Consider the following 13,826-nt stretch of genomic DNA (forward strand, 5'->3'; position numbering starts at 1 on the left):
AGCTGTGATCTCTCCGAGCGGCTTGCTAGCCTTAGACAGCATGTCTCAGATGCACGTGCTAGGGAATCTAGTGCTGAACGCTCCCAGTGCCTAGCCACAGAAAGACAATGGATATCTATGACTAGAGTGCATAATCGAATTGTTGCTCACGGGAATAGATTGGCTTTCAGTTATGATCCAAATATAGATTATGCTCAGCAAAACACTGTAAAAATTGGACAAATGAACAAAACTTGCCCTAAGTGCTTTGCTAAAAAATGGAGTGATGAAGCAAATGGTATGTGTTGTGCTGGAGGCAAAGTGGTTCTCCGTAATATACAGGAACCACCACAACCAATAAAAGATCTTTTGTCAGGCAGTCATCCATTATCTGCACATTTTTTAAATAACATACACAGGTATAATACACTGTTTCAGATGATGTCATTTGGTGCTAAAAAAATTCACAAAGGAAACTTTATGCCTACATTTAAGGTAGAAGGACAGGTGTACTACCTGATTGGTAGTCTCCTCCCACCTTCAGGTCAAAGTTTGCAGTTTCTACAGATTTATTTCATATCTGATGCCGATCAATTATCATTGTGATCTAATATTGCTTCCAACCTAAAAATAGATTTAATCAATGAGTTGCAGTCTACATTAAGCAGCCATAATATATATATTTGCAGTTTCAAATACAACTTAGAGCATAACTTTTTATTGGACAACTTAAAATTAATAATTAAGGCTGGCAAACATCCTGAGGATTCCAATGATTCCCACGGACTTCCCGATATCTTTCAAACGGCTGCAATTTTCCGTGAAAACATCGTTTGCAATGACTATTAATAAGTCCCAGGGACAAACTTTCTCTTTGGTTGGAATCAACCTACGAAAAGAGTGTTTTTCCCATGGCCAACTATATGTTGGTTTATCACGAGTTGGAACTCCAGAGAAACAGTACATTTTGCTACCAAAAAATAACACGATGCCAAACATTGTGTACAGAGAAGCTCTAAGCCACTAATAAATTTAAATACGTCTACCACAGATAACAACAGAAATTACAAAATACAAAAGAGTGGAATATATAATCGCAAAAAACAACAACATTACTAAAAAAAATCGCACAAAAAATTACAAACAAATATAAGAAATACAAAAAAACACTAAGAAAATTTCCCACGACTTTCGTGTACATGTTAAAAAAATTAACAATGAAAATTTATGTGATTTTTGAATAAAAATACTTACTTTAGGAGAGTGATAAAAATTTGTATATTGATTTTTTACTGATACTGTTATAGTCACAAACTGAATTCCACGTGGGCAAAACCATGGGCACAGCTAGTTTAATGATAAAAAGAATTTAAACATGTTTAAATTTAAAAAAAAAATTCAGAATTATAATGATTTTTACATCGTTGATATCAAACCAAATTAGAAGTTACAAGAAAGTATTTATGACAAATATGTTTTTTATAAATTGCTATAGCTTTGAAATAAAAAATGAAATAGCTGTGTTCTTAGATTTTGTTTGTCTTGGTTTATCATATTTTTTTATAATATAAAAATGGGAACTACAAACTTGTCATTTGTCTTAAAAAAAAGTAAATAGATCAATCATAAATTTAATTCCATACATTGAGTTTATTTAAACACAGACTCTCCCAAGAATATTTGAAAAATGAACTTTGTGTTGATTTTTTGTATTTTCTGCCTAAGTATTAGTGATCAAATCCAGAATAAGTTACTTGATTTGTTTTATCTTCTAATATCTGTTTGAAAGTTGTAATTTATAATAAAATTGAAATATATTTCATTTCTAACATGTATTGTTAATGTTTGTAATAACAGTACATAATATTTATAATAATGTCTTCATATTTTATTTCATTTGGCTTTGAAGTATTAAAAATGTTTTTGTTTTAGTTTCAGTATAGTCAAATGGTACAAATGTTAAAAGAACTAGAAAGATTGGACTCTTCTTGGAAATTTAGAAAATGGAGACCAAATGTTTCTGTCAAAGAAGAGTAAGAAATTATTTTTATTAATTATTTTGTAATCTGATTTGAAATATAAAAGTTATTTTTATAATTTAAGCTTAGGCATTTTAATAATTTATGAATGTTAAATTTAATTATTTTATTAATATTTATTAATAAATTCTATTTACTATTATGAATTAGTATGTTGTATTATTTTTACAACACAGCTAATTAACATTTAATAACAAAAAAATTGAAAATGAATGAATCTTAATATTAAAAATAAGTTATTGAAAATTAAGTAGTATTAGTTTAAAAGGTTTTTTAAGAAAGTTATTGTTAACATGATGAAAAATTTAAAGTAAATTAATATTGATGAAATATTGGTAAATTGAATAAGGAATTTTATTTATTTTAGTTATTAAATGTAAGTCAGGAAGGAGACTACTTTGGTAGAGCTATATAATAAAATTTTACACTTGCTCTCTTGTTGTTTGATCAATCCAGCAACTCTGTTGTCGCACTATGTTTTGTATTCTGTTGCATCTGTCTCTTAGATATAATGTATATGTAAATTATTATTTTTGATATATTTATCAGAGATAACAGCAGTTACAATATTTTAAAAATTATACATTAATTATAAATTAAATCTCTCTATAAATAGTTAACTATTGATATTTAATTTTATAATATGACTATTTAAATGAATAATTGTTGAATAATTTTAATTTAGATATTAAAAAATTTTGTAAACCATTAAACTGAAAAAATTATATTTAATGACAATAAAAATTAAAATATATTCTAATTAATTTTTAAATGTTTTAAAATTTAAATTTACTTTAGTCCAAGAAAATGGTGGAAATTTGCAATTCAAGCTCATTTAGATCCTATTAGCAAGTGCCATCAAAAAAAGACATGGGATTTTGTTTTACATCGTGCTTGCAATAATGTGAAATATTGTCAGATCTATTATATATATCTAACAAAGCCAGATGGTTTAACAGTAAATATGAAAGTAAGTCATTTTTAAGTCATTTACTTTAACCTCTACTATATTTCTTCAGTTCTATAAATATAGCTTCAAAATAGTTCTGTAAATTTGAAAATTTTCAAACATATTCTTACATACTAGAAATTTCCCATCAAGCATGATGAAATACTTTTTATGAGAAAATAGAGATTGAAAAATTGAGAAGTGTAGAGATTTCGAGAAATTCAAGAAGAGTTGCTAATATTTCTACAAATTAAGTAGTTTACACTATCTGTTATATTATAGAGCAACAAAACAAAATTTCACCTGGAGTGGACAAAAATAGTAGAAGTTATAGAGAATTCACTTACACACACACAAACAGATGATGACCTTTATATTAAAAAATATTAAAATCTTTCTTTATACGATTTTTTAAAAGATTTCCTTGCTGTCTTACCTTACCAATGTTACTCTTACACTTTCCCCTAGGTTTCTTCTTTTTTTGACAAAATAGCAAGTTATTTTAATTCCGTATTATTAAAACAAAAATGATTTGTATGTACGTTAGATGAGTGATAACACTCTAAATAATGGGCTCGTTAGGTCATTACTTTTGATTGAATAATAGAACATCACGTGGTCAATGTGGAACGATTTTTTTTTAAATTTGGTATAGAATTGACACAATGTGGCTATCTTAAGTTTATATTTTAAAATTTAATGAAGTATGTTTAAAATATGCCATTTGCCAAAATATTTAAAAATGCAACTGAAGGGAAATTCTTTTGTCAAGCATGAACTAAATGAGGTCACTGATGTTACTACAACATAAGTGTGATTACTGATCTAAAATCGATAATACGTTTATTCTATAGCTAATATTTCCACAAAATAAGTAGCCTATACTTTCTGTCAACATAAAACTAATATAACCAAAATTTCATTGAATTGGACAAAAATTGCAGGAGTTATAAGGAATTCACACATGCACAGATGACTGCTTTTATATTAGTAATGTGTATATGTATACTGTTTATTAATATCTACGAAAATTACTTCACGAATTCATTTATATATATATATATATATATATATTTGGAAAGTTACTTCACGGTAAATAAATGGGCACAGGGCTTTATTTTATTTATATTGGTGCTGTATAGAAATTATTTTGTTGTTTTAACATTATAACATTATATTTACAGAAGTTATTTTGAAAGTTAAAAGTTTTGATACTAAGGACTGGTTGCATGAGTTTTTTTTAATTTTGAGGTTAAATGCACTTGAGAAACTGCCAGCTAAGTTGATGGGCTGATTTTGTTGGTTAAAATTTATTCTATAGATTAACAAAGAAACAAGGTGGCTAATTAGCTTTGATTTTGATGTGGATAATCTTCATTTATATTATTTAAATAAAGTTTACTCTAATATTAACAGAATATTTATAAAAAATCAGATCTTATAATAATTTTCAAGAATTGATTTTGATTTAAAAAGCTACAGTTTTATGTTAATTGTCAAAGTTAAGTGAATTGCACTTTATATAACATAAAAATTAACCATTTCTTATTATACAGTATGTATACAGTGTTAAACTATTGTAAATAGTATCTGCCAAATGAACTAATATATATTTTTACCTAAACTCCAATCTATCCCATGCTTTCACTTATTCATTTTTCACTTCTCCATCTTGTTTACCATTGCTCTTGTTAATGAGACCATGCAGTAAGAATTTTTTGGATTATTCTTTAGATTAGTGTCGGGGTTACATTTATTTCATAGACAATTAATTTGTAGTTAAAATGGTAAGCAACTGGCTCTAAGAGTCAGAATTTTATATCAGTTTATTGGAAAGTTGAATAAAAGAATATAAACTGGATATTTTTTAAGACATAATAACAAATGCTACTAACTTTTTGATGAAATTGGTTAAAATCTGAGATCATTAGTTTGAAAAAATTGTCTTAAATTTCACTAGATCTAATATCATAGGGTTAAATCTTCCAGACAGTGGCTTTGGCTATTATATACAAAGACAATCAAAAAACAGTTGAAAAATTAAAAATAATCATTACAGTTCATTTATATCTCATCTTGAATAAAACATTATACAAACGTTTGACAGTAAATAAGTTGCTATATGTAATGAACATTTGTGGTAGATATGTTCATCACTTATTTAAATGCACATCTTTGAATGCATTGCTATTATTATAAAATATATTTTTTAAATGAAATTTTGCTATAAAAAGTTTTATTATAAATGATATGTGAAAATCCATTAAATGAGATTGCTATTTTTTTGGCTGTAAAACTTTGAATATTTTAAATTTATAAAAGTTAATTCACATATATTTAAAATGATAAATTTGTCGTTTTAAATTATGTGAATTAACTTTTATAACACTTGTAGCCATCCTATAAATATAAGATTGTGTTTTGTTACTTGTCTTATTTATTCTATTCTAAATTTAATCTAGAATATTTGAATGTTTTTTTTTTTAATAGGAATATCCCCTCTCTCTCTCCAGTACATTAGAATTGTTCTAAAAAAGTCTTTAGTTTTTCCTGGATTGATATTCTCCATGATTATTTTTCTTTTGTTTTATTTTCACATTTTTCTTCAATATCATTCCAATTAAAAATTGGAATTAAGTTATCTGTTAAACATGAAATTTATTGTTTAAAATAATAAAATTTTGTTCAATATTTTTCATTTTATATTTAAAAAGTGTAATTTTTTTTGAAAATTATTTGAAGTAAATGTAAACAGTTTAAAAATTTCTTATTAATTTTTATTAATGCTTTGTTTTGATTTAAAGGCAGAAAAAGATGAAATAGAACAAGAATTGGATTTTGACGGATTATATATATTGCGTGGATTGACAATGGACAAGATTCAGAAAGAATATTCTTTAAAGGTAAATATTTTTGTTTTTAAAATTTTAAGATCCAGAAATCAGTTTTAACTTTAAAAATGATACACTTAATCATATTAATAATGTAAATTTTAAGTTTTACAAAATATATATAAAATAAATTCATTGATATCAAGCCAATAAGAATTTTACAAGTTTAACTTCATTCTGATTCTGAAATTTGATTGCCACGAGCTTAAATAAAAAGGGTTTATCATAAAATAAATTATTCAATCTTTATTAAATCACAAGTCATAAGTCACTAGTAAAATAAATTACCACTTGTGATTACAAAAAATCGTTTTAATTATATATTAGTATTTGATAGAAGAATATTTATAACTTTTTAGTTTTATATGTAAAAAGCAATTTAATCATAAATTACTTGGTAAAAGAGATGTTATGTGAGTGAGATATTGCTATACCTATTATAATGAAAGCTGGATTAGTTACATATTTTTTTGGATTTATTACAGGTTTTTCCTTGTATTAGCATCACAATCTGTAGACATTCTCTTGTATTCCTCTTCAGTTGTGACATTTTATATTTTCCTTTGCCTTTCTTAGCTGTTATGTTCTCTAGCAAAACAGGACAAATGATTTTTTTTTTCATTATATTATATATTGTACAAAGTGTTTACAAGGAAAAAAACTATCAATCAGACAATTTATATACAAATCTAAACTTTTTTTTATTAAATTCAATATTAAAGATAATGTATAATATACTTACAAATGTAAATGTATGCTGTGCCATTAAATTTAATTTTTTGCTTATAGCAGCCCATGTTTTTTTCTTAATAGAAATGCTGACAACACAATCAGTTTTCTTCCATTTGATGATATCTTTGTTTGTGGTCACCAACGCTGTTAAATAATGTTTTCATTGGCTGTCATGAATGATTTCTCTATTTAGATGTCATAATTTACACTTAATAGTTCCTATAACTTCATAAAAATAATAAAATAAACATGTTTGGATGCAATATCAAGCAACTATACATAATGGTGACTGTGATTACACTACAGTTTAATGACAAAAGTATGACACATTCTCTGATATGTACACTTATGTTAGTCACTCGTTTGAACCTCACTTTATATGAGGATGAGTGCAGCTGAGTAAGAAATAAGAAAAATGTAAGGTTAGGGTAAGTGCTCTTGATTGATATTTCTGAATTCCATTCTCATTGTTATAAATTAAGGTTCATTCTTAGAAATAAATTTTGAACTTTAATACCACTGTGAAATGGTTAACAAAATATGGTGCTTAAATGTAATTTTACATACAATTATAATAGAAAATTCTCACCAGTTATAAAAATGAGAAGTTGTAAAGAGATTTACTGTAAAATAGGAGATCTACTTTATTGTATTACCATCAAAATCATTGGTCTTCATCAACAGTAACATTTTTTAATAAAGGGAAACAAAGCTTATTAATAAAAATATAAAAAAAATAAATAAAATGTTCAATGTAAATGTATACAATAAAAACTGTTTGAAGAGTGGTTATTCAGTTCTCTTCACATTTCTCTTGTTGAAAGTTTAAATTTTGATGATCCCTATTGCAATAAAATTTTAAAATTTTTAAATAATTACTTTTATGTTGTATATTTATCATATAAGCCAATGTTTATGAAAATATTTACTATCATTTCATTTAGTTTTCTTCCATTTTTATATTAAATTTTGGCATTTTTAAATATGAAGTTAGTTTTAAAAGTAGTTTTTCCCTTTTGCTTAGAATGTTTATTTTGTATATAAAGAGCTAATTTAGCATAACTCAAAAGTAGGATAATTCTTCTAGAATCAGTTAATTTTGTAAATATGCAGATTGTTTATAATTGGATAATTTGGTATGACTAGAATTTGACTATGAAAAAACAGCATTTAATATGTTTGTTATATCAAAATTTGAGTTATTTTTAGCATTTCATTTTTATATTTTTTATAATTATTTTATAAATATTTAAATAATTTATTAAATAACTTTTTTAAATTTTTAATTAGAAAGCACAAGTTGCCCAATTTCAATCTCAAGGAATACTCCAACGTTGGTTTCCAGGATGGACTGGATGGTATGCTGCAACAACAGATATAAATGCTGAAAATGGAAATGAAGAAACAAATAAAACAGATAAAATTGAAGAACTTGAAAATTTAACAACTAAACTTGGTAAAATTTTATATTTAAAATTGATATCTACACACAGATTTTTGAAAGCATATCTGTAGCATGTTCGATAGTTGTTTAGCTGTATCTGCTATATGGATTAAGGAAGAACTATTTAGAGAGCTTAAAAAAAATCTGAGAGGAATAGCTTTTAGCACACTCAAATAGTATAGTTTAAAGTTGCTGAAAATGGCCAGTGTTGTAACCGAAATTAGAAATAGTGCTTATTTTGTTTAATAAGTAACCATAATAAAGCTTACAAATGTGAGTTTTGCTGTCCTGTTATAGGATATAAATTATGTTGAGCCTTAGTGATTGTCCTATGCAAATCTCAACTTAAGAAAAATGATATGCTTTGTTGAATGGTGAGTGTTGCATGGGTCTCAACAGAGAGTGACAATGCTCATAAACAGATTAAGCATCAGCTGTTTATTTAAACTGATTAAACAGAAATCATTGGTTTCCATACCTATATACAAGACAGAGCATCACACTTGTGGTTGTGAAGTATGAAGTAATTGGATTGCTGATGACTTCACCATGAACATATTCATTATAGTTCAGAAAGTTCTGGAGACTTGGTACTTTTTATGTTTTTTCTTCCAGTAACAATGGCTTTTGAATCTCAGTTTAGCTGAGGTATTTCATACTTGACCTAGGTCGATGACTTTTTTTTCCAATGACTCCGTTTTTCTTTCTTCTACTTTCAACTTTGTAATTTCTTTTCTTAGATCTAACTGATCGAAATCAGTTTTTGGGCCAGCTTGCCCTTTCTAACCAATAATAAAAAGTTTGTTGTTTTCTATTTCTGGGTAAAAACTTGCTTTGTCATCCACCTTTCTTTATTTCCTGTGAAAGACTATAACTGGCAGAAAGGCTTCCATTAAGTTGATTTGGTTTTTTAAGAAACTTTTAAGTTTCCATTAACATAAGTTTCACAAATTTGAAATCTCACACAGATACCTTCTTTACAACCATTACTGGCTGGTGCAGATATTTTTATACAACTTATTCCTCTCATATCTGATATCTTTCTAATTTAAACACATACAAGACACTTAAATCAGCATACCTTAAATTACTAATTTTTACTGATGTTTCATCTGTATATAACAGACATCTTCAGGTATATATAGCACAGAACAAAATGGACAAATTAAAATTGAATAAGGTAATATATACCAGTTTTGGAAAGTTATTGATATCTCTCTAATTTAAAAGACTATAATTTCCTGTTCAAATGAATTTTATCATCTCTGTTAACAAGTTTTAAGGACAAATATTAGTTATCGCTACTAATAGCTTTTCCTGTAGAATTGTATGTAGAATGTTCAAGAATTGGAAGGAAGAATTGTTCCTATTGGAAAAAAACACAACATTATGTTTGCTGAGGTATTCAATAACAGTGTTAATTATCCCTATGCATGTGTCTTTTTGAGAATCTTGGATTATGCATTGATAAAGAATACAGAACTATTTAGCTACTTTTTATGTATCTTTTGTTAACTGATGATTACTTTTTAGCCTGCAATGCCAGATATATCTGCTAATGATTTACTAAATTGAATTCATAATTTTATAAATTTAATATATTGAAATATCTGTGTATTTAATAGTAAATACCAGGGCTGGATTATTGAATAGGCAAAGTAGGCAAATGTCTAGGACCCGTAATTCGGAGGGGCCCAGCTTCGGTGCAGAAGATTTCTCTGTTTCGATTTCGAAACTTGAATCGAAATTTGATAGGACAGAAAAGTCTGTATTTAACAATTCTTACTAAGCTCCGCTGGACTAGCCGTTACCCAAAAATAAAAAAAAAAAGGTCAACAGCCACCCATGCATCAGAAGTAATGTACGCCATGGGATTTCTCGTGCCATCTACTAATATTCCTAGGGCCACTGCCACTCATACGTTGCGACATCGCATGTTTGATATAGCGCTCAAGTGCGAAGATATTACAATTCAGTAGTGTTTTATAAAAGAGTTAAAAAGTTATGGGTGACACCACGATATCCGCGCCGGGTGTCACCCATGCTAGCTACGCTAATGTCACATTATATAAGATTTGTTTAGATGCAACTTATTTCAATGGGGCCCCATTTTAAATTTTGTCTAGGGCCCGCTAGAGGCTTAATCCGGCGCTGGTAAATACTATAATATAATGTAGACATCCATAAACCCAGTATTTAGATTAATACCAAGTGATTGCTGGATTACATTGGGCTATTTATCAAGAAATGATGCCTGACACTTACCTCTAGGCCATATTACTTGACATTTCATTAGTAATTAGTAGAATTAATATAGTCTGATTTAATCCTGCAATCATTTAGCACTATAATATAATTATTTGAAATTGTTTAATTCCATAAATATACTTAAATATAAAATTTACCATTTTAGAAGAAGACTTATTGGGTGCTTTTGAAAGTGAAGATTATAATTCAATTATAAAACATGACAGAGTTTGTGCACAATTAAATTTTTCGTTAATGAAGAGTTCAGTCATTTTAACTGGAAATTTAGATGATAAGTTATTGAAATCTACTAAAAATATGGAAACATCAACGAAAGAAATGAAACCATTAATCGAATTTGAGTTATCTGATGTTGAAACAACTATTGAGACAAGACCAAGAAGAGGTTCTCTTTTGTTTTCCATAAAATTAGGAGCAATGTATTTATATGACAGAACCACAGAAAAAAGTTTATATCAGTGTCTTGTTTCACCACAAAATCGGGTATGTTTTAATTATTTATTATCATATTACTTTATTATCATCAATTTTATAATGAAGCATCTATTCAAGTAATTAATTAATTTCAGCTATTTTGATGAAGATGAAACGAAATGCTTATGCTAACCAAGATGATAATTTTTTTTATCTTCAAAATATTTTTCACCATCTTACTGAAAACTTACATATACTTCATTTGAGATAGTGAATTTCATAAATGTTGTTAATTAGAATTAATTTATCTTTTCTTCATTAAGAGAAGAATATTTAATTTATTTTACATTTTAATGTTGTCCTCTTCAATGAGAAAACACATTAAATTATTCATTAACCTTTTCCTGCCGATTACCACCCCCTTGTTTATGTTTATTTTGTAAAATGGCCAAGGGCAGTATAGGTCAGTCAAGGCCAGTCAGGCAATATTAATTTAAAAATTCACCAAAAATCAAATTATTATTATATTGGTATGAAAAAAACACGTACATTTACTAATATCTTTCATTTTAAATACGATATTTTTCAATAATTTCTATTAGAGAAATTTATGAGAAAAAAAAAATATATATATATATATCATAACTGACATTCAAACTTGAAAATTTGTTACTTTTTGTCAAAATTAACATTGTGCAGTTACTTCATTCTTATTGGCACTGAGCCAGAACGATGTAGAATATTGTTTTGTACAATTCGATATAACACTTATGCATGTACGTTTATTCGTTGTGAAATTATCACGCATTACATCATACATTTGCTTGAAATCAAAACTTTATTCTGCTATCAACTATTATAATGAACTAATATACTTTATTCACTTCATATCGAACGAGATTATATACTCTTGTAATAAACATATGACTACCAGTAGCAATAGATGTAACATTGTCTGATATTTTCGATTAAAATATAAATTAAAAATTAAAAAAATAAATAAAATATCAGAACTGAAGGGTTAAACTTGAATATTTATAACACATTGACGTATTATAGCTGAATAAACTTATTATAGCATGAATGAACTTATTATAGTAATATTATTGCATGAATATGCTAAAAATAAAATAAAAATTTATCAGGAAATGAAAACTTAATAAAAAAAAGCATTAATTAAAATTTTTTAAGTCAACAAAACACAACCTGGACAAAAATATGCGAAACAGACTACAAACAATGCTGCCGTCAAGTGCTGACATCTGTTGTCGATAAATTTTATAAAAGTCGATTTTTAACAGGGTAACTATGAATCGGTATCCTGGCTGATTCACTTAAGAATTAGGGTTACGACAGAACGGTATTCTGGCCGGGAAAGGGTTAATATGAGAGTTATTTTAAATACTGTAATAAAAACTATTTGGAATTATTCAAATTAAAAGTATCTTTATTATAAACATTTTATAGTAATGAATGCTTTATTTTCAGGACATCAATTATTCTCATTCAAAATTCAGCACTTTGGATTCAAGACTAACATTAAAACAAATGTCTGGTTATTCAGCAAGGTTAAAAAGAACAGTACCAATAACAAAATCTACTAGAAAAGATCCATTATTTGAATTAATATATGATCACAAACCATTTGGTTCTTCTGCAGATCACAGGTATGTATAACAATTGAGTAGTAAACCATTTGAAACATAATTTACATTACCAGTAGTTGTATTTAGTAATGTTTATATTCTGTTATGTATTTAACATACCAAAACATGTATATAACGAAATACATATTTTGCTTTCTCTAAAAATATTAAAAATTTCAATAATTTTTAGCAAAATTATTAATATTTAATATTATAATAACCATGTTTATATTTATAATTGGGTTGCAGTATTCAAATTGCAGACCTATACATTCTCATTATCATCCATCTATTTATGTTTGTCTGTCTGTCCTTTGCTAATCTTAAGAATGGAGTTAGATAGATAAAAATTGAGACTAGATATGGAAAGCTTAGGTAGGGGCTAGAGGCCTTGTTTAACTATATATGAACTTCCAGTCTGGACTAGAACATTTTGCTTATTTAGCTAGCTTCTAGCATTTTGTTTTTTTTAATAAAAAATGAGTTTTTTTCTGTACTTAAAAAAATAAGAAAAGCATGCAATTAAATTTGAAATACAAGCTACAAAATGAAATATGAAAACAATTAAGTGTTTTTGGATTTATTAATAAATTATTTTTAATATTAAATTTACTCTTAATATAATTTTAAATTGTAATATTTATATATATTTCTTGTTTTTTTAGATTAATTATTAATTCACATCCTCTAGATGTTATTTACAATCCAACAATATTCCATTCAATAATGGATTTTTTTTCATTTCACAATAAAATGGAATATCTGAGAGATGATTTTTCTTCAGAATATTATTTTGGTTCAGCAGGAAGTACAAGATACGAAACTCTTAAACTTCAAACCAAAGCAGAGATTAAACAGAGATTAGATCAAATATTAGAAGGGGAACAACAAATGGTAATTATAAAAGATTTTCATAACTAATAAGATAACATAGTGAACCATTGGGTAATTTGGATATGATTAGGAATTTTTGAATGTTTTAAATGATATACAACACATTGTAAGATACTTTCATTTAGCATTTTTCATATTTTATTTACAGTCTTATAATTATTAATTTTATAATTTAAACATTTTCTGAAAACATTTTTTATTGCTTAAGAGGTGCAGATTTAGACTATGATTGAGAAAAGAAAAGAAATGAATTTATTGACTATAATGATATAACTTTTAAATTTGCTTAATCGAACTGCCTTTTTTTCTCCCCATGAGTAGGAAGTGTTTTGATCATCTATTTAATGCAAAATTTTTCATCAAAAAACAATTTATAATTAATTTATATAAACAAAAACATGAATCTTCATCCATATTTTTATATCATGCAGTCACAAATTTTTTCTTACAGGCTAATAAGCATTTGCATTTTTTCCTTATAATTGTCATTTTCTTGTGTCAATAATACTAGCGTATTATATTTTGAAATAAAAATAAAAAACTGCTTGCTTTTATTAAAAACCAGATATC

The 13,826-nt window shown here is 26.6% G+C and overlaps 1 protein-coding gene across 1 annotated transcript in view; it reads left to right on the forward strand.

Moving 5' to 3' along the window:
• Vps13D (vacuolar protein sorting 13D) overlaps nt 1-13,826 on the forward strand; it is a 145,508-nt gene that overhangs the window by 22,775 nt on the left and 108,907 nt on the right. Inside the window, 7 exon segments of the mRNA XM_067288377.1 lie at nt 1,912-2,012; nt 2,817-2,988; nt 5,772-5,870; nt 7,881-8,046; nt 10,448-10,785; nt 12,205-12,383; nt 13,028-13,256. Of these exon segments, the coding sequence (XP_067144478.1) occupies nt 1,912-2,012; nt 2,817-2,988; nt 5,772-5,870; nt 7,881-8,046; nt 10,448-10,785; nt 12,205-12,383; nt 13,028-13,256 (1,284 nt within the window).

Source organism: Centruroides vittatus, unplaced genomic scaffold (assembly GCF_030686945.1).
Source record: "Centruroides vittatus isolate TY-2023 unplaced genomic scaffold, ASM3068694v2 scaffold_861, whole genome shotgun sequence".
In the NCBI taxonomy this organism is placed as follows: Eukaryota; Metazoa; Arthropoda; class Arachnida; order Scorpiones; family Buthidae; genus Centruroides; species Centruroides vittatus.